General features: G+C 42.2%; 1 protein-coding gene and 1 long non-coding RNA gene across 2 annotated transcripts in view; one reads left to right on the top strand and one right to left on the bottom strand.

The window, feature by feature from the left end:
* The window catches only part of LOC124505846 (uncharacterized), a 36,839-nt gene extending 17,416 nt beyond the window's left edge, over positions 1-19,423 (bottom strand). Inside the window, exon 1 of the long non-coding RNA XR_006960716.1 lies at positions 19,036-19,423. This is a non-coding gene — a long non-coding RNA (uncharacterized LOC124505846). The remainder of the gene's footprint in view (positions 1-19,035) is intronic.
* On the top strand, positions 4,182-5,144 carry LOC124505844 (olfactory receptor 5A1-like). Its single transcript, XM_047071910.1, has one exon. It carries the CDS (start codon positions 4,182-4,184, stop codon positions 5,142-5,144), a length of 963 nt encoding a protein of 320 aa, XP_046927866.1.
* Positions 19,424-21,853: the final 2,430 nt, after the last annotated feature.

The following is a 21,853-nucleotide window of genomic DNA, read 5'->3' as shown; positions in this document are numbered from 1 at the left end:
AGCAGGACAGATATCATATGTTTTTACTCATATGTGGATCTTGAGAAACTGAACAGAAGACCATGGGGGAAGGGAAGGGGAAAAAATAGATACAGAGAGGGAGGGAAGCAAACCACAAGAGACTCTTAAATACAGAGGACAAACTAAGGGTGGATAGGGAGTAGGGGAGAGGGAAAATAGGTGATGGGAATTGAGAAGGGCACTTGTTGGGATGAGCACCAGGTGTTGTATGTAAGCCAATTTGACAATAAATTATATTCATAAAAAATAAATGAATTTTAAAAAAGGAGATATACGTTCTAATTCCACCTCTCCTGTCAAACAGCTGTACAGACTTTCACTATCTCTCTCTTTGGCTTTAGTTTTATCATTTATAATGGGAAAAGGCTAGCCTAAATGGTTTCTACTTCTATTATTTTAAGTATATCTTCAGAGTTTTCTGGACATCCATGCAGCATTTAAAATAGCACAGGTCCAGGGGCACCTGGATGACTCAGTTGGTTAAGCATCTGACTCTTGATTTCAGGTTAAGGTCATGATCTCTTGGTTGTGAAATTGAGCCCCACATGGGTTCAGTGCTGGGTGTGGAGCTTGCTTGGGATTTTCTCTCCCCACCCGTCTCTCTGCCCCTTCCCCCCTCTCTCTCAAAAAATAAAAATAAAATGAAATAAAATCTTTAAAATAGCACAGATCCAATGATCTTGGAATTAGGGCAAGTTTATAGTAAATATGTTATAAGTCTTTATTGAGCCAGTCAAATATTTACTGTGTACCTATAAAGTGTCAACACTGCAAAGATGAGAAGAAAAATGTGATGAAAGCAGAAAACACATTTCTTTCCCTACAAGTTCATCTTTCTGGGTTTTCTTTATCATACCCTACAAAGTCATCTGAACTGAAAATACCCTCTGCACCTCAGTTATATAATTTATTTGGGAGTTACCACATTAGAGCTTCATTCTACTTTATCTTGGTACGTGGCTTTAACCTCGTTAAAAGGCAAGCAGACCTTTGGCGGGGGGGTGGGGGGTGGGGGGGGGCGTGAAGAAGTCTCTTTACAGTGATTTTCAGAATTCAGATTCCACATATCCAGTCTTGTCTAATCAGTCAGGATGGGGAAAGGATCATATCTGTTGCAGCTATGCCTATAATATGGTCCTGTGGATTGCTCAGACCCTTTCTCAAGTTCTTTTACAGCATTCAGGAAAGAGAAGCAGCTGTGCAGTCAAAGAACTGGTGATTTAAAGCTTGGTTTGGTCACTTAAGTGCTTTAGCTGTTATAACCTCAATGAGCTTCTGGTCTGTAACATGTGCCTTTCCAAATTATTGTAGATTGAACTCATTCAGCAAATATTATTTTAGGTTTACTATGTGCCAGGAACTATACAGGGCACTGAGCTTATAATGTCTTCCCAGACTTTATAGTTAAGGCTGTAGACAGAACAAGCCAGCAAACAAAAGAAAGCACACAGTGTGATGAATTAAGTCAATATAGTGCTGAAAATTATTGGCAATAACACCAGCAAAGGGTATATGGTTAATGTAGCCATTGTTGTGTACAAGCATGTGCACCTGGCTTTAAGCAGCATGTGCAGTGGAAAACAAACTCTAGATTAGGGATGGAGAGACTGGGATTCAAATCCTTACAGGGCTGATCATTTGTCAAGCAATAGGAATTATTTCTTTTTCTCTCCAATACTTGATGTAACTTACTTCTTTTAATCCTCACGATCTGTGAAGTGGTCAGTACTATCATTGTCTTGGTTTTGCGGTTGAGGGAAATGAAAAGAGATTTAAGAGTGTTGGCTTGCCCAAGACCGCACAGCCTGCAGGTGGGTATACGGGGTTAGAGATGGACTCTGGCTGACATCAGAGCGCTGCTTAATACCCACAGATAAGGTAGCAGATGTAGGACTGCTGTGTCATTTCAAAAGTGCTATCAAAGTAGTGGTGGTGGCTCTCAGACCATGCAAACTATTATATATATATCATATATATCCATATAAAATATGATGTGTAATATATTCATATAAAATATGATGTGTAATATATTCATATAATACACATTACATGTACTTTTTATTATAGAGACATTTAACACATGTCATATACTCTACTTCTGTATCTTTATCTCCAGGTAATTCAGGTCAAGATAAGCAGGTTATTGATGTAGTAATCATACAAAATGATTGCTAATTCACTTTTATCACACACTAAAAGTGTAATCGATGTATACTATAGACTCCTGGGTTGAAATGGGGAAGAATCATGGTGTAACTTATTAACACATTCTTTTGATGTGACTGTGAATGTGAGAAAAAAGGGGGCAAGGAATAGGTGGCCATTTATGGGCTTTCTCCCCACTGCACTGCACAATTAATGGTGCTGTTACATCTCAGGGGTGCAAGCACTTCTAAACCTACCCATCTTCACTCAAATCAGTAATAACTTTCCTCCCAGCTCTCAAAGCAACTGTCTGGTCTCCCTTCTCAGTTCCTTTTCACTCCTATCCAGCTTCCACACCTGCTTCCACACAGCAACACTGCTCTGTTATATTGTTAAACACATATTTGACAACTAGTTCCCTGTTTACAAAGAAATAATTAAAATTTTAAAAACAGACAAAAACAAAACTTTCATATTTTCCCTCTTGCCCATGGGTGAAAGGTCAAACCCCTTAGCATGGTATTTACCCAGAAAATATTTATTGAGCACCCACTATGTGCCAGGTACAGCTGTAGGTGCTAGGGATATTTCAATGAACAAAAAACACAAAAATTCCTACAAATCCTGGTTTTCCTAAGCTTACAATCTAAGGGAGACAGACAATCAGTATCAACAACCAATCGATTCTATGCAATGGGAGAAGGTGATGCATCCTATCAAAAGAACAGAGCAGGGTAAAGTGGAACAAAAGTTCAGAAATGGAAAGAAGGTTGAAATTAAATAGGAATAAGCATTACATATTTGCAATTATATATACAGCATATGCAATTATATACCTAGCATATGCAGTTGTATACACATATATTTATGAAACAAATGTTTTGCCATCTTTGCTTTGAGTTTCAAAGATCTTTCACAATTTTCCCACCTCTCACTGTCTCTCAAAACTAGACTCCTGTTATCCTCTCTTAACCCTGTTCACGCTGCACTCCTGCCATGCTGACATTTTTAAAGTATCCCAAGTACTATGCTCTCCTCTGCTTTTGCAAATGCTTTTCCTGAACCAACTGTCACCCAACCCCCTCACACACCAGATTTTCATCCTGGTAACCCCATACTCACTGTTGGAACCCTCATGTGTTGCAACACATCTCTCAGAAGCTTCCACCTGCTATGCCCAACATCCAGGACACTATACAATACTTCTCTTGGGCACACCTATCACATTGTGCTGTGGTTTATCTGCTTTCTGTTTGTCCCATGTATTATGTTGAACATTTTGAACCTGATAATAATGTTTTATTATTTTTTACATCATCTACAGTTAGGTCTATCAAACCTGGTGCAACGTTTGTGATCAGTTGATAATATTTGTACAGAATGAACACTGGCAATTCAGTGTTGAACTTTTATTTTTAACTCCTTTCTTTAATCTCTAAAGGGGATGCCAGTGTTTTACACCTCTATGTGCTTCATTCCACTGATTAAAGGAGAAAAAACACCTTGACCCCATAAAATCTGGTCAGAACAAACTATGATGATAAGAAACACAGAATTGCCTCTTTAGGTATTTCAATTTCTGACATATTTATTTTATTAAAAAAAAGAAAAAAGCATAAATCTGAGTGGCCCAAGAATCCAACCACAATGCTTGGAAACAAGTGGGAAAAAAGGAGTATTTGGTGCAAGTTGTATTAATAACTTCCTTTAGTAAAGTGGCGACATTGACAATGAAGGTGGTGATCCAGATAATGCAAAGTTGCCAGTCTAGTCTGGGCCTGTCAGTTTTGCATGAACAGTGCATCAGATTAGGATGATAATGATCTCCACAAAAGACCCAATAAATGCTGTAGGGGGGGATTTGATGTTGGAAAGAGGTAGAACACCTGCTTTCCAGCGTCTCTTGTGACTCAGGGAGTCTATGATTCCGTGACAGAACAAAGTGGTTTCTTCATCTGGATTTTCACTCCCCAGGAATCTCATTTTGGGGCCTGCGGGCAGCAAAGAGAAGATACATGGCCATGGGAAGGAACATCAACATAACAACCGACTTCATCCTTTTGGGATTTTCAGAGCAGCCAGAGCTTCAGGCTTTCCTCTTTGTGTTGTTTCTGGGGATCTATTCTGTGACTCTGACTTGGAACCTGGGCCTTGTTGTCTTGATCAGGATGGAGTCATGCCTGCACTCCCCCATGTATTTCTTCCTTGGAAACTTGTCCTTTGTTGACATCTCATACACGTCCTCCATCACCCCCAAGATGCTCTGTGACTTCTTCAAGCAGCAGAAGACCATCTCCTTTGTGGGATGTGCTACTCAGTTTTTCTTCTTCATCAGCATGGGGGCCACTGAATGCTGTCTCCTGGCGGCCATGGCATATGACCGCTATGCTGCTATTTCCACCCCTCTGTTCTACGCAGCCTTCATGTCACCCACCATGTGTGTGGGAATGGTCATTACAGCATACACTGGAGGGTTCCTCACGGGATTGGTCCAAACCAGCTCCATATTCCAGCTGTATTTCTGTGGGCCACGAGTCATTAAACACTTTTTCTGTGACCTGCCACCTCTGCTAGTCTTGTCTTGTTCTAGTACCTTCCTCAGCCAGGTAGTGAACTTTCTTGTTGTGTGTGCAGTTGGTGGGACATCAGCTCTTGTTGTCCTGGTGTCCTATTGCTACATCATTGCTGCTGTCATGAAGATCCATTCAACCCAAGGGCGGATGAAGGCTTTCAACACCTGTGCCTCTCATCTGACCACAGTGATTCTCTTCTATGGCTCTGGTCTCTTCTCATATCTCCATTCTAGTGCTGGCTACTCACAGGACCAAGAGAAGGTGGTGTCCATGCTCTATGGAGCTGTGATTCCCATGCTGAATCCCATCATATACAGTTTGAGAAACAAGGAGATCAAAGATGCATTGAAAAAACTCAAGAACCAGAAGAAGCAGATGTTCCCTCTGTGTCTTATGGTTCTCTAAGTTAAAAAAAAAACTTAAATTGGGGCACCTGGGTGGCTCAGTTGGTTAAGCATCCAACTCTTGGTTTCAGCTCAGGTCATGATCTCATGATCATGTGAGTACAAGCCCCACATTTGGCTCTGTCAGCACAGAGCCTGCTTGGGATTCTCTCTCTCTCTCTCTCTCTCTCTCTCTCTCTCTGTTTCTCCCCCACTCAAGCTCACTCTTTCTCTCTCTCAAAAATAAATAAATAGACTTAAAAAAAGTTTGCTAAAAAAATCAAGTTTTGCTATATGTAAATAGGCATTATAATAAATGGGTCACAGAATGTAAGTAATAAATTAAAGAAGTTATGTCAAGCAAGATCCCCAACCTACATGTCTGTTGCACAATTAGGCTCAACAAGGGTTTTTCTTCCCTTTACCTTTCTTGTCATGGACTGATATGGTTTCAATTTAGGTCACTTGCAATAGAAAATAAATATGCTTTTTGATGACATTCTTTAGCTTTATGACATCAGATGCTGGGTCCAGAATGCCATACCTTAGAGCTGGTTAGATCATAATTCCAGGACCACAAGCATCCACCACAGACCTCTTTACAATATAACACTGCTCATACCAATCCATTCATTACTTGGGACAAATTTTCTGTTCCCCTTGCCCTTGATTTGTACCTATCCAGTGGTTGATACTGAACAGGAAGTCTGACTCTGGTTTAGGAACCTGAGAGCCCTAAATAGTTGTGTCCATCAATGACTGTTCAGAGCCAGGAGAAAATAGGATACCTATAAACTATGTCTGAGATGAGCCAGTGGTCACATGTGTGGGGTCATGAAGTCCACTGGGCCAGAAATAGGAGCCCAAATCAGCAGATCCAAAGTTGGGAAGTCACAGTGAGCAAAAACCAAACATAAGGTTAGGTGAGAAACTCTAAAGGAGAGTAGGGTCCCATACGCTTCATTTTCATGACTGAAGCCTCCTAGTGACTGGGTGGGACCACTTGGTTTAAGGAACAGGATCAGGGAAGAGAGACTTCCCCTGGAAATTCTAATTCTGCATCTGTTCCCTGGACAGTTCTCACTCTTGGCCCTGTATGGATATTTCCTCTCTGTCCTCACCCCATCCCCAACTTACTTTCACTTTGTGTTCTAGAGTTTGTATATTGTCTCCCATCTCTCTGGAATTTGACCACAGCCTGTCCCACAGATCTGACATCCTTGCTTTCATTTTTATGCATTATCTCAGAAGGAACCCCACTCCAGGACATGAGATAGGACAGCCAAGTCAGTGAGTTTGCAGCAGAAATAAATGTGGATTTTAAATGGCCTGTGATCCTATTTTACAAGATGGTTCTTGAGCAAAAGACAAAGATTTCTGAAGTCCTGCTTCTTTAATGGTTGTGGATATAAGTCATGGTGAATAATGACAGCCATCCCTAAGCCATATTAACTTTGGCTATAACTAGTTTGCCTCTTTCTTTCTTTCTTTCTTTCTTTCTTTCTTTCTTTCTTTCGTTTAATGTTTATTATTTTTGAGAGACAGAGACAGAGACAGACAGCAAGCAGGGGAGGGGCAGAGAGAGAGGGAGACACAGAATTGGAAGCAGGCTCCAGGCTCTGAGCTGTCAGCACAGAGCCCAACGCGGGGCTCAAACTCCCAGACCGCGAGATTGTGACCTGAGCTGAAGTTGACTATTTAACCAGGCACCCCAAAGCTGGCTTTGCTTCGCTCCTTCTTTCAATTCATGCTGCTATTTGATCTATTCTCTGACCACTTGGATTATTTGTTAAGGGTTCCTTGATCTGATCTTTGACTCCTCCAAACCAGGTTAAGAGTTACTGCAATGTGTTCCCATAGCATTCTCTATTTCATCTATCAGCACCTATCACTTTATTACTTTTCCTTGTTTAGTTATATGTCTTCTCCCTGAGTTGTTAACATTCTGTCTAAACTGCTCTCCTTGGAAACGTAAGACACAACTGGGGAAAATTATGTGCTTAATACATATTCATTTAATGAATGAATAAAATTCAAATGCACTTGGCAGATAATTTTGAGATTTTATGCCAAAGGAAGGGAATTAACACTTATCGGATGCTTATTATATGCCAGGCATTGTGCCCAGCAGTTTTTTAAAATTCTGTTTCAGTTCTATAGCTTACACACAGATTCCTTGCTGCAAAAAAAAAAAAAAAAAAAAAAAAAAAAAAAAAAAAAAAAAAAAGAAAAGAAAGAAAGAAAACACTATGGTAAGAAAATGCCTCCTTTGACCATAATTCTCAGTTTCAATTCCTTCCTGCTCCCCCCAAGAGGTAATGACTGTTTATGTTGGTATGTAAATTGACAGTTTTTCTGTCTATGTGTTAACATTCATATATGTACCCCTATGTAATACTGCTTTATGTGGCTCTGTGTGTATTTACATAAACGGTATTGTACTGAATGATCCTTCCATACCCTGCTTGCTTTTTCACTCAACATGATTTCCTGGAGCTCTTTCCATGCTATACATATAACTCTACCTCAGTCTTAAATTATTTCATAGAATTGTCACACCAAAATTTATGTACTTATTGTGCATTGATGGGCATTTAGGTGGTTTCCAGTTTTTGCTAGTTTATTACTAACAGTGTTGCAATATATGAGTTGTATATACCTCTTCGTGCTAATACCCAATTTTTCTGGTAGAAACAGAGAAGTTGAATTGCTATTAATAGGGTTTGTGCATATATATGTTATACACACACATACTATATATATATATATATATATATATATATATATATATATAATTTAAATTCAAATTAGTTAACATACAATGTAGTATTGGCTTCAAGGGTAGAACCCATTGATTAATCTCTTACATATGACACCCAGTGCTCATCCCCAAAAGTGCCCTCCATCACCCATTTAGCCCCATCAACCTCCATTCCATCCACCTCCCCTCCAGCAACCCTCAGTTCGTTCTCTGTATTTAAGAATCTCTTATGGTTTGCCTCCCTTTTGGTTTTTGTCTTATTTTTCCTTCCCTTTCCCTATGTTCATCTGTTTTGTTTCTTAAATTCCACATATAAGTGAAATCACATGGTATTTGTCTTTCTTTGACTGACTTCTTTCACTTAGCATAATACACTCTAGTTCCATCCACATTATTGCAAATGGCAAGATTTCATTCTTTTGATCTCCCAGTAATATTCCATTTTATATATATATATATATATACATACACACACACACACACACACACACACACACACACATCTTCTTTGTCCATTCATTGGTCGATGAACATTTGGACTCTTTCTGTAATTGGGCTATTGTTGATAGCGCTGCTATAAACATCAGGGTGCATGTGCCCCTTTGAATCAGCATTTTTATATCCTTTGGATAAGTACCTAGTAGTGTATGGCTCCTTTTTAATATAGAAGGGTTTGTATATTTTTAACTTTTAATAGACACTGCCAAATTCTCTCTAAAGTGGCTGTGATGCTCCTGCCAGCAACCTCCTAGGGCATCTATCTCTTCATACCCTTGATGAAAGATGATATTAACAAAACTTAATTTTTTTCCTACCTGATAACCTCTTTATATGTATTCTGTTAATCCTTAAAATGATCCTACTGGATAAGATTGTTTATTGTTTTCATTCACATACAATATACTATATACTACCTAAAGACTCTTTATACACACTCTCAGCAGTTCTCACAACCACATATGAGATAGGGGTCTTAACCATTTTTATCCAGGAAATAAAATATGTAAGGCTCAGGAAGGAGGTCAAGTAACATACCCAAAGGCACACACTAACAAGTTAGGGAGATCCTAAGTACATATCTACATGACACTAAAGACCATTAATTGAAAATACACCTTCTCATATGTATGCTTGGCATTGCCCAGAAAACTAAAACAAATTCTGTCAAAAACTGACTATTTTCTCAAGTCACGCATAATTTAAGTGCAAAAAAAGAAAGGAGAACTGATTTCTGTTAAATAGTTAGGCCTAGTTTCGGTAAGATCATCACTTATGTTATATACCAGGAGTGACGACCTTCATTTAGAACAGCATTCTTCAAAAATGGATTTCTAGGTGGAACAGTTTTATAAACGGAATTATCACATGTGACCATGAAACAAGGGAGAAACTAAAATATTAAAACAAAAACAGAATGGAATTAATAATGAATTTGTAATGCCTTTCAAAGGTAGAAGTAGTGATGAGGCTCCCTCCCAACTTAGAGCATTTGCATCTAGGTTCAGATAAAGAAATATTCAGCTGTGCTGTGGTCTCAGGGGAGGGAGAACAGTCTTGAGAGCAATATCAAGACATTGGGGTCAGGGGATGATAAAGGAGGAAGATTGATGTTTTAAAATCTAGCCCTGGATTAAGCCAGTTAAGAAGAGAGACAACATTGTATCACCACCCACAATGAATTGTTTATACTGGAGGACTCTAGAAGAAATAGACTAACAACCGCCTTCCTAGCAACAATTTTTCTGTATTCCCCTTATCAACAGGGTGAACTGTATCACTGAACAAGGAAACATGAACTCTGGCTACCTTGGCTGCTAAGAAATTCTGAGAAAAATCTGTGACCCATGTGTAGGAAGAATTTAAGTCATCTGGCATGCACTTTTATTCTTATTCCTGGCTCTCCTCTGCATCCCAAACTTGTGTCTCTTACCATTCTTTATTACCATGCGTATTTTATATATCTTTGCAAACTGCTTGCTCAAATATTTGGGAGCAAAAGAGAATATAAAAATGTCCAAGAGTTGGGGCGCCTGGGTGGCTGAGTCAGTCAAGCATCTGACTTTGGCTCAGGTCATGATCTCATGGTCCGTGAGTTCAAGCCCTGCGTCAGGCTCTGTGCTGACAGCTCGGAGCCTGGAGCCTGCTTCGGATTCTATGTCTCCTTCTCTCTCTGCCCCTTCCCTGATTGTGCTCTCTCTCTGTCTCTGTCTCTCTCTCTCTCTCTCTCTCAAAAATAAACATTTAAAAAGAAAAAAAGAAAAAAATGCCCAAGACTTTGCTTTACACACCAGGTTGGTGTGTTTGGAAGTGAATTGGTCACGTAGGCTGCTGATCTCTCTGACTTCTGCTCCCACTCATCCCCCTACTCTGTAGTCCTCCTGGACTTCTCCCCATCATTCTCCCAGTTTTGCCTCTGTCTCTGTCTCTCTCTGCCTCTCTGTATCTCTCTCTCTGTCTTGGAGGACCGCCCTGACCCCCTAGTCCAAGTTGAGGCCCGCTAGTATGTTCTCTTAGCACTCCATGCTTCCTTTCCATACCCTTCATCACTGTTCCATGTCTGTCTTCCGATTTGACTACAGTCTCCATGCCTGACACACCCTGTGTGCACAATAAATTTTTGTGAGGATGCTAATACTCAGGCCACATCCCAGAAAGCCTTTAGAGAGCTGTAAGTGACCTACCAGTGACTAACCCATTCCACTCCCCGTTTTTCACAAACAAAGACTTGAAGCTCTGGGGGGTGGAGTCCTTTGCTAATGGCTCACAGCTGTAGGGTGAAAGCGTCCCTTTTCCAGCCCCACAGCCCTTCCCTGTGGTTCCACAACAGCTGGCAGCTGCCTGTCAGCAGCTTCTCAGCCAGGAGGTAGAAGCTTGCTCTAAGGGAGACCGAGGTGTGGGCTTCGGTCTGGCAGCTCTGAGTCCTGTTTTCGGGGAAATCACACCACTTCAGCTCTGCTGCAGGAATTTCGGGGCCAGGGACACTTTCCTCCTTCCCATCATAATTATAATGCCTCAGTGCAAGAAATTGGAGAGGAGACGTGTGGCCTGGCTGTTTGCAAACCATGTTCCAGGGGATCCCAGAGATCCTGCACAGGCCTTTTCCAAGAGGTGGGGAGGAGATGAAGCCACTGAGCTCTGGGCCCCGGCTCTTGTTCAATCCACAATCCATCAAGGCAGCTCCTTTCTTTCTTTCTTTTTTTTTTTTTTTACATGTTTTATTATTTTTTTAAGTTTATTTATTTATTTTGAGACAAAGAGAGAGAGAGAGCGCACAAGTAGGGGAGAGGCAGAGAGAGAGAGAAAGAGAGAGGGAGAGAGAGAATCCCAAGCAGGCTCTGCACTGTCAGCACAGAGCCCGATGTGGGGCTCAAACTCACAAACCGCGAGATCATGACGTGAGCCAAAGTCAGATGCTTAACCCACTGAGCCACCCAGGCACCCCTTGTACATGTTTTAAATATTAGCTTCCATGTAAACTTGCATTTGAAAGTATATTTCCATTGGTAATATTATATTTATAATTTGTGGATTTAAGGGGCACCTGGGGAGCTCAGTGGGTTGAGTGTCTGACTTCAGCCCAAGTCATGATCTCACAGTTTGTCGGTTCGAGTCCCACGCTGGGCTCTGTTTTGACAGCTCAGAGCCTGGAGCCTGCTTCAGATTCTGTGTGTGTGTGTCTCTCTCTCTACCCCTCCTTGTGCTCTGTCTCTCTCTGCCTCTCAAAAATGAATTAACATTAGAAAAAAAAACAACTTTTTTTAATCCATGAACTTAACACAGTCCTCTAACTTTGTGAATGAAGAGGTGACAGGCCAAGGAAGAGAGGCGATAACAAGACTGATTTTCAAGCTTAAGTCTCCTGACTCCTGGTGCCTCGACCGTGCACTTTTCTCTCCACACACACACTCACACACACTCACACGCTCTCACACAAACATATACACTCACGCACACTCACATACATTCACACATACACACACACTCACAATACTCTCTCACACGCACACTCATACACAATCACATAACTTATAAATACACACACCAGGGAGGTGAAGGGAAGTGAAGGGAAGGGGGGCAGAGATGGCTACCGGATGTTAACATCCTGCTACCAGTAAAGTTGGTCTCAGGCCTTTCTCTACCCTGGACCCCAGAGCGCCTCATCTTTCCTTCTCTCCATCCTACTTGTGCAGTGACCAGCTCTCTTTCCCTCTCCCCACTCTAAGCAAAAGTTCTGTTGTGGTCACTTTGTGAGACCAGCCGTCCTTCATCTTTGGGGGGGTGCAGGGAGAGGGAAAGGCAGGGCACACCTGGACCCTGTGCTCTTCCAGGGGAAACAGCGTTGTTCCTTCTGGAGAAAGGACTTGGGTGAAGGAGTTCTGTCACGGGAAGGAGGGGTGTGATAGCAGGCAAGTTTGCTTCCCAGGGCCTGATACCACAGTTCGTGCGTAGCCACCCACTCTGTCTGTGGGGAATCAACCACTCAGAATAACCACGACGGGGCAGAAGGTGGCTGGCCAAGCTGAGTCAACCTGGGTGGCATTCCGCCCCCCTTAGGTACACAGGCAAAGATACATTTCTCCAAACAGAAAGATTCAAGTTCAAAACCAAGAAAGGGAAATATTTGAGTGCCAGAAAGAGAACTTGGAATCAGAGCAGTTGGAGGGAGGAGAAGAGCTGTGGCTAAGGGGCTTTCTGACCCAGCTGCCCACCTCCAAGCAGGGGTACTGGGGCATGAAGGACTGTGGGAGGTGATCCAGGCCACTGGGTTGGTGCACAATGTTCAAGGGGGTGGGGAGGCAGTGCTGGGACTCAAGAGATGCGGTCTGTCTCCCCCACCACCTGTGAGACTGCCACCCACTTGCCTGTGAAAATGGTTGTGATGCTTGCCATCTTCCAAGAGATATCAGAAGCCTGGGCCTGTGTTCACACAAATGTGGGGACTGCCTTCACACAGATGGCAAACCGAGAAATGAACCTAAATGCCGGTCCAGTAGGAGTATCAGGCCTCAGCAGAGACAGACTGAAAACCTGGGAGAGACTCCTTCCCAAGCCAGAGCAAACTGGCCTCCCTCAGCAAGCCCCAGAGGGAAAGCAGTTCAGGAGTCATAAGTTACAAACCACACGAGGAAACAAGCCAGCAGCAAGAGGAAGTAGCAGCAGGAACAACAAGGAGGCAAATGTACATGCTGTGACCCATATGGGACAGAATATTCCCAACATTTATTAGTCAAAGATCACCACTGTGGCTTTCAACCAAAGCACGGTAATTGAATTGCAGAGCCGTGGACTATGCGTCATTCAGATGTGGCAAAGGAGCTCCACAAACCGTTACTTTATAGATGCAGAAACAGAGATTCAGAGAGGGGAAGTGACTTGTCTGAGGCCACCAGCAGGTTAGCAGCAGATGAGGAACAGAATCCAAACTCCAGATCTAGCCCTGTGCCACTTTTGCTGCTCCACGATGCCCTAGTTGCCCAGGTAGGCATGAAAATCGTAGCTTCAAGAGAGGACCAGGAGAAAGGAGGGACAGAAAGACCTTCTCAAGACCTGGGAAGCCCCAGAACCAAGGACCCGGCTCTCATTAGCCAAGCTCAGATTTGGCTGTGTGATAACTAGAAATTTTAAATAAACCCCATTCTATCTTTTGTTTTGCATTCTGCTGACCTGTTTCTCTTTCCTCTTCTGCTTCTCCCTTCCTTAGTCCTTGTCCTGACTGTCAGCATGATAGAATTATCATCAGAATTGGGACAGGTCAGTTCTGATAGTTTCTCCTTCCTGCCCACTCTCCAGTCAGGCCCTGCTTGTGCACTGTGTATAAGGATCAAGGAGAGGGGAAAGGGAGAGGGGAGTGGGGAGACCTGATACCTTCAGGCCAGCCTCACTAGCTGCAGGTACTTGGCAGGGATGGGGGTGACGGGGAGTATGGAAGTTCACATGGGTTCAGCCCTACAGGGCCCAAGCTTTAAACACCAGCTCAGACATAAATAAGGCAACAGCTCTTGGCCCATACAAGCATCCCCTCGGGCTTTCAGAATTCATTTGTTATGTAGGACACTAGGCTCACACAATCCCAGATTCACCCAGGATATAATTGTAGATCAGAAAACCAAATTATTTTACAGTAAGAACTAATAGCACACAGTAGGTCCAGAGTAAGTGCTCAAAAATATTGGTATAAAGTGAAATAAAAGTCCTATAATAATGTTGCTCTGGCTTGAATACTCATTCCCAGCCATTTGTGGCCTGATTTTCCAGAGACGTGTTTGAGAATTATTGTCACCTTTGTCTGCTTTATTTATTTACTTACTCATCCGATAGTAACAAATATTGGTTGAGCACCTGCTATGTACCAGATACTGCACTAGATCCTGTAATACAACAAGAAGCAAAAGGACACAGTGTCTTCCCATAAAGAGTTCACAGTTTCCTAGAGGTAACTAGAGGATGACTAGAGGCCAAACAAAAAGGTCATTAAAGTATACAGTGACAGGGGTGCCTGGGTGGCTCAGTTGGTTAAGCATCCGATTTTGGCTCAGGTCATGATCTCACAGTTCATAGGTTTGAGCCCCGCATCAGGCTCTGTGCCGACAGCTCAGAGCCTGAAACCTGCTTCTGCTTCTGTGTCTCCCACTCTCTCTGCCCCTCCCCAACTTATGCCCTGGCTCTGTCTCTCTCTTTCTCTCTCTCTCTCAAAAACAAAATAAAAACATTAATGCTCTACATTAATTAACGTTTCATTGGGAGGTACAATCCTAGGGCAGCCAAGGTAAAGGGGCAAGGAAACTAAGGCAGGGATGGAGACAAAGCAAGCTAAGGGGGTATGTTACTGAGCTGATCACAGCTTAAGGAAAGACACAATTGTTTAATCATGCGTATATCTTTAGACAGACCACACGAAGCCCCCTGTCCTCCAAACAGTCCAGTGGAAGGAAGAGAAAGTGATTTGTCAGATCCCACCTATCTCTTGTAACTAATGCATTCATGTTCACTGGCACATGGAATGAAGTCCTCTGTACTTCTGAGTTGCATTTTCCAGATTTTCTGGCCAACTACTGGAGAAGCCATATCCCATGGCCATGGCCCAGTGCTTTAGCTGAGCTCAAAAGTGAAGAAGGAGCCAAAGTTTCTTGGGGTCCAGTAGTGTTTAGGGTCTCCAGATACAATATAGCATGTCAAAAGACAGCTCTGTACTTTGAGTTTGCCTCCATGACACCCGCTAATAAACATACATGGTTAGAAATTTCTTGAGCACCTGGGTGCCTCAGTCGGTTGAGCATCCAACTTCGGTTCAGGTCATGATCTCGTGGTAGACTGGTTGGAGCCCCGCATCGGGCTCTGTGCTGACAGCTCAGAGCCTGGAGCCTGCTTCGGATTCTGTGTCTCCCTGTCTCTCTGCCCCTCCCTAGTTCGTGCTCTGTCTGTCTCTGTCTCAGAAATAAACATAAACATTAAAAAAAAATTCTTACGTATTTCCACCCTTCAACCTTCCCTGCCCCAATCCCTAGTAAACCCTATTCTACTTTCTGTCTCTATGAATCTGCTTATTCCAGGAACCTCATGTAAGTGAAATCATACAGTATTTGTCCTTTGGTGTCTGTCTAGTCCCAGTGTTGACAGGCCTCAAAATGCTGGCATAAAATAATTGCTGGGATGTGGACTCTTACATTGGATTTCCCTCCTAAATGGGATGTCTTGACCTGTTTGCTCCATCATCTCAGAGCCTGTAGGTCTCTGCCAATGACTGTTCTGGAATCTCATGAATAGAGTTCTAAGACTGCAAGTTTCTTACTATATTTGTTTTTTTATTCACTTATTTTTCCAACAAATATTTACTGACCTACTATGTGTCAGATGCTCTTCTAGGGAAGACTGGTATTCATGTGGTTAGGTTGTTAAAATATTGAAATATATTCCTCTTGTAGGTTAACAGATGCTTTTCCAAACCTGCCAAGTACCCTATCTTCTGTGGTCCCTGCCCCAGAAACCCTGATATTCTCCATGATCCACCAATAAAGGAATAACTGGGCCAATAGGAGGCCTCTAGGACCCTCAAACTATGGTCCTCACCCATTCTGATTAGTCAGTAAACAGAATAGACTTAGCCATACTCCCACAGGACTTTCAGGATGGTGAGCATATAAGCCAACCACCTTCCCTTGCTTGGATTTGGTATACAGGATCACTGTCAAGATGACCATAACACAAAAGTCTGATCTCAGTCACCAAAGGGTCAAATGGATCAATCTGGGTTCAGTTGAAGAAAAAGCTTTCTGAGAATCAGAATCAGAACTGTCTGTAGATAGTAGGTAGGGAACCACTCTGCCCTGGAGGCATCTAAGCAGAGTTTGCATTGTATTGGATTGTAAGACTGTATTGGAGAAGACTCAAACCTTGGCTGGGAGAGCAGGTCCTTTCCAATTATGGGATTCTATGACTCTAAATTGGGCATGAGTAAACTACAGACCACAGCCAAAATCCAGCCCCCACCCCTGTTTTTGTAAATAAAGATTTATTGGCTGGGGCGCCTGGGTGGCGCAGTCGGTTAAGCGTCCGGCTTCAGCCAGGTCACGATCTCGCGGTCCGTGAGTTCGAGCCCCGCGTCAGGCTCTGGGCTGATGGCTCAGAGCCTGGAGCCTGTTTCCGATTCTGTGTCTCCCTCTCTCTCTGCCCCTCCCCCATTCATGCTCTGTCTCTCTCTGTCCCAAAAATAAATAAACATTAAAAAAAAATTTAAAAAAAAAAAAAAAAAAAAAAAAAAAAAAAAGATTTATTGGAACACAGCATTTCCATGCATTTATGTATCATCTACTTTTGAACTACAAGGGCAGAATTGAGTAGTTACCACAGAGGTCATTTGGTTGCAAAGCCTAAAATTTTTTACTCACTAGCCATTTACAGAAAAAGTTTGTCAACCCCATTCTAAAAAATCCCTAGGATGAATTCTTTGACAAAGCAACCAATCACTTCTGATTACCTGTGTCATTAATCCAGATTGGTATGGCTACTAGGTTGCTTTCCTTAAAATGATGCATGTCTTTGTTTAGGATATTAATAAAATATATTCAGGCAATCCCTCTGAGTCAATATGACTTCCCATGCTGTCAAATGGATGAGTAGAAGAAAGTCAAGCTCCTGAGATGCTTTAACATTTCTTTTCTCCTATTTCCATGTGAAAGGTTTGAACTACAGTGTCAACCTGAACATGGCAGCAAGCTCAACAAAGCTGAAAGCAGATACATACTGAGCTCCTACCTAGGTCATAGGGAACTTTATATGGACGATTGCTTTACATGGATGATTTTACAACTTCATCTATTACACACAGGTAGATGCTACTGTTTGTTTCATAGTAGAGGTGATGGAGGCTTAGGGAGGCTCCCGAACTTGCCCAGTCACATATGGAGCCAGGGTGTTGCCTACATTTCAAGTCTGAAAACTCTGTTTCACATCCATGTTTGTCAATCCAGAAGGTACTTTGAGTGACTGTACAAACCCCAACAAAGTCTAAAGATTGAATGGACCCACAACACAGCCCATGCTCTTAATGTCACATTTAGATCACCAAAAAAATAGTAGAGAGACAATAGGAATATTTCAATGGAGGACCCAAACTCCCAAGTCCACATAATTCTGGAAGAACCACCTCACCTAACTTGCCTGTTTTACCTTAACCTGTTCATGATTATTTCAACTAAAAAGAAAAATGTCTCTGTTCAAAGTCACTTGAAGATTGTGTGGTTAAAGAGGGAAAGATTGAATGGTAGACTGGTTTTGTGTTAACAAGTAATGAGACAAATAGAGAAATATAAAATCTGCCAGCAGTTGACTCAGGTCAAATGCCACTCAGTTACTTCTTTTGTTCAGATATTCCTCAAGGAGGAAGTTTCATGACAGGAAAGAGTTAAGAACTAAGAATTGAGGACACAGAGAAATCCCACTGTGTTCCAGCCCTGTTATGTGCAAAGCCCTTTGTGTGAAGCTGCTTTCAGCTGAAGGAGAATACAAGAGTACTCTTCATATTAGGCTGATGTCATTAGGAACCCTGAAGGCAGATGGGAAGGGAGAATGGGTTGGTCCTAACTGCTCTGTCTCTGCAGAGCTTAGCTTGGAGAGCAGATGGAAAGGGGTGGGGACCTCTAAGGGCTCACTCGGTCACCCAGACTCTTAAAAGAGCATCAAATTTGGCATTGGCTACTCCAAATATGGTGCCTACAAAGATTGCTTGACAAATAGATGCTCAATAAGTGTTTGTTTAATGGGTGGATGAAACAAGCTTCCATTCGAATGTCCTGGAAAACTGTGCAGGGAAGGATTCAGAGGCAGCCTCAGAGATCAGCAAGAATGGATGGTGTGACTGCTGACTGGTGTCTGCCATGATGTGAAATAAGGAAGCACAGCCTGAAGACGGAGTCAGAATTTGTATCTTCTTAATGCAGTGGAAATGTCATCTTACATCACAGACTGTGTCCCTCAAACCTACATATGGAAATGGCAAAGAAAAAAGAGCAGAAAGGGAATAGTTGATGAGGATAAAAAGCACTAGAAAAATCGGAAGAGTGGAGGGAAGAGTGTCAACACAGAAAAGAAGGAAAATGGCATAGGCTGCCAAATCCTGGCCTAGCTTTCAGTGGGAATATGCAGAATTTCACACGAGCCTTCCGTTTTTATCAACCAGATTAAAAGGATTTGAGGAAATACAGTGTTCTTATTTTGGGGTCAGACCACAAACAATGCTGGTGAAAACAGTCCCAGAGGGGAAGGAGATGACAAGGCAACTCTCAAAACATCAAGTTAGCAATCAACTGTTCAGGAAAGAAAATGTTGTCACTGTGTTAACTGATACCTCCTGGATTTTCCAGAACCAAGTTTATTCTAGAGTGTATAAAAGTTATTGTTCCCTGATCCATTCATTTGGTGACCATTTGGCTGGTTTCCTGGCTCCCTGCTAAAAATAAGAAATGGATTGGTCCCTGCAAACACAGCCAGAATTTCCTGCCCGTGTCAGACCACAGGTGAAATGCAGAGGTCGGAAACACCTGGACCAGCTCCAAGCCCACACAGAACTGAAGCTCAGACATGAATCATGGTTTGGCTCAGAAAGTTGCACGTGCTCAAACTGAGAAAGAAAGCAGACATGGGACTTCCCTCTTACCTCTTTCTGGGGGAAGTGAAATCTCTCTTCTGCACAGAGATGCCAGCCTTTGTAGAAAAGTTTCCTTTTTCTTCTATAGACCAAAGTTGCGTTTGTCGGCCCTGGAGAGCAGCGATCTGGAGAGTTTCCGCGATTGCATATGCATTTCAGCACAGGCAAAAGCAGAGGAAGTTGCTGGTGAACAGAGTAAAGCAAGAAAGGAATGGGTGAACCCCTGTCGTCCAAGTCTCATGGCCACTTCCTCCCACCTGACCACCATGAGCAGCTATTCTTGAAGGTAGCATGCAAATTCAGGCTGTATTGGAATTCCCATCTTTTACACTTCTCTTTTCATTGTTTCCCTGTGAACAGAAAAGAGAACTTCCTCGAACACGGCAAAGAGTCATAGGCTTTAGATCATTACAGGTATATAGAGATTCCAAAAAAATAATCAGTATCTTTTGTTTCTTAAATGAGTCCTTGCTGCTTATTTTCCTGAGTACAAAAGCAACAATTATTCAATACCCATCCCTGTGTTTGGAACTCGGTAGATTCTCACTAAAAATGTGCCAAATACGTGAAGCTATGCTCATTTTTGAAAACTCAAAAAACACAGAAAAGTAAGAAGGAAATTTTTACATAATCTATAAAACTTACCAGCAAGATATCTTCGCTGTCAATGGGTTAATGTATTATCTCTCAAATGGTATCTATGTACATAGTGGAGGTCACACTGAAAGTCTGTTATGCTTTTATCACTTCACTTTACGGCATAAGAATGTCTTTTTTTTTAAGTTTATTCATTTATTTTGAGAGAGAGAGTATGAGCAGGGGAGGGGCAGAGAGGGAGAGGGAGAGAGAGAGGGAGAATCCCAAGCAGGCTCAGCATGCTCAGCATAGAGCCAGATGCAGTGCTCAATCCCTGTGGGATCATGACCTGAACCAAAATTAGGAGTTGGACGCTCAGCCAACTGAGCCACCTAGGCACCCCCGGCACAAGAATTTCTTATGTTACTGAAAGTTTTTGAAAATATGATGATGAGGGGCGCCTGGGTGGCGCAGTCGGTTAAGCGTCCGACTTCAGCCAGGTCACGATCTCGCGGTCCATGAGTTCGAGCCCCGCGTCAGGCTCTGGGCTGATGGCTCGGAGCCTGGAGCCTGTTTCCGATTCTGTGTCTCCCTCTCTCTCTGCCCCTCCCCCGTTCATGCTCTGTCTCTCTGTCCCAAAAAGAAATAAAAAAAAAAAATTAAAAAAAAAAAAAAGAAAATATGATGATGATGGCTGTAAAATATTTTGTGATAGGGATGCAATCTAATTTCACTCTTATCAGCTCTTTTAGCTATTTTCCACTTTCTGCTATGGTAGAAATGAAGAAGACAGTTCAAACACATGATGGCTGGGTGTTCAGAGATATAGGAACACCTGAATAGAGAATTATCTATATTCACCTTGCTTGTATTCTCATCGCAGAAGAGTGAAAACTCAACAGGATCTATCACCGGGCAAACAGAACGTAACAAATTGTCAGCGTGTCTCCAAAACCGTGTAACATGTGAGGGTTTTCTCATGATGATGAACTAGCCCCATGACAGTCTGGAGACGAGTGTGTGGGAATTTCAACAGACTTACCAGAAATGCTTGAGGGCACTCAGCACTAATTTTTCTAGTCCTAGGATCGCCCTACTGAGCTACAAATTTATAACTAATTCATTTATAAATTAGCCAGGACATCCCATGAACAAGCTTTCTTCTCTGACCAAATATAAACCAGACACTCATTCATACATTAATCCCTCTTGGATATAAGTAAATTCCTCCAAGTATGATAACCTAGGCATGAATAAACCCAGAACATCACCAAGGTTTTAATAATAACTAGTGAAGTTCAACCTGTGAACCTAGACCACTGGCCTCATTCTATCTGAAGACACTTGTCACTGCATCAGCGGCAATATTATGGTCATTCATTTCCCTGAAACATTTCCCAGGACATGTACAGGTGATAGTGTAGTGATACCTGTAAACTGAAATAAGACATTTTCTTTTTTTCTTTTTTACCAATACTTTTAAATTTTATTTATATATTTTTATTTTGAGAGAGAATGAGAGAGAGAGAGAGAGAGAGAGAGCAAGAGGCGGAGGGGTAGAAGGAGAGAGAGAGAGAGAGAAAGATTGAGAATCTCAAGCAGGCTCTATGCTCAGTGCAGAGCCCAACTCATCACTCGATCCCACAGCCTTGGGATCATGACCTGAGCAGAAATCAAGAGTCAGACACTCAACCAACAGCCACCCAGGTGCCCTGAAACATGATGTTTTCAACCTCAGCACTGCATCTGGTTTGCGATCTGATTTTGGGGGCCACGAGGGTACACTTGTGAGCTTCCTTAGTTCCCTTGGATCCTTTGGCTACCACTGAATGTGCTAAGAGGCACCTTACTGGTCTCAAAGAAGTAATGGAGCCGGGCTTCGATTAATCCTGCTACCAGATCAGTGGGTCTGGAAACACTGTTCCAAAGTATGGAGTCTAACAGACATAGTATTAGCACACAAAAGGAAATTCATGAAATTATGTTCTCCTAATGATAGAATGGATGAATTGTTGCTTTAAAAAAATGAGTAATAAAGAGCCACGTTCTTTTTTATGCACCTATACTGAGCACATGAACTTAACAGCAGAACGAAAAAGTAAAACTATAACAACAGGTACCAACTTATTGCTAACGATACACACACAGAGGATGTAGAAGTGTGTAAATACATACACATATGTTTCTTGGCCACTGTCTGCTTTTGATAGGTCAAAATCTAGATTATAGTATAGATTTTCTCTTTGTTTTA

The sequence above is a fragment of the Lynx rufus genome, unplaced genomic scaffold (assembly GCF_022079265.1).
Source record: "Lynx rufus isolate CCGP_SWC_20201006 ecotype Redwood Valley unplaced genomic scaffold, mLynRuf1.p SCAF_9, whole genome shotgun sequence".
Classification (NCBI taxonomy): Eukaryota; Metazoa; Chordata; class Mammalia; order Carnivora; family Felidae; genus Lynx; species Lynx rufus.
Note: the sequence above shows the minus strand (reverse complement) of the source record. Positions and strands in the feature narration are given on the sequence as shown.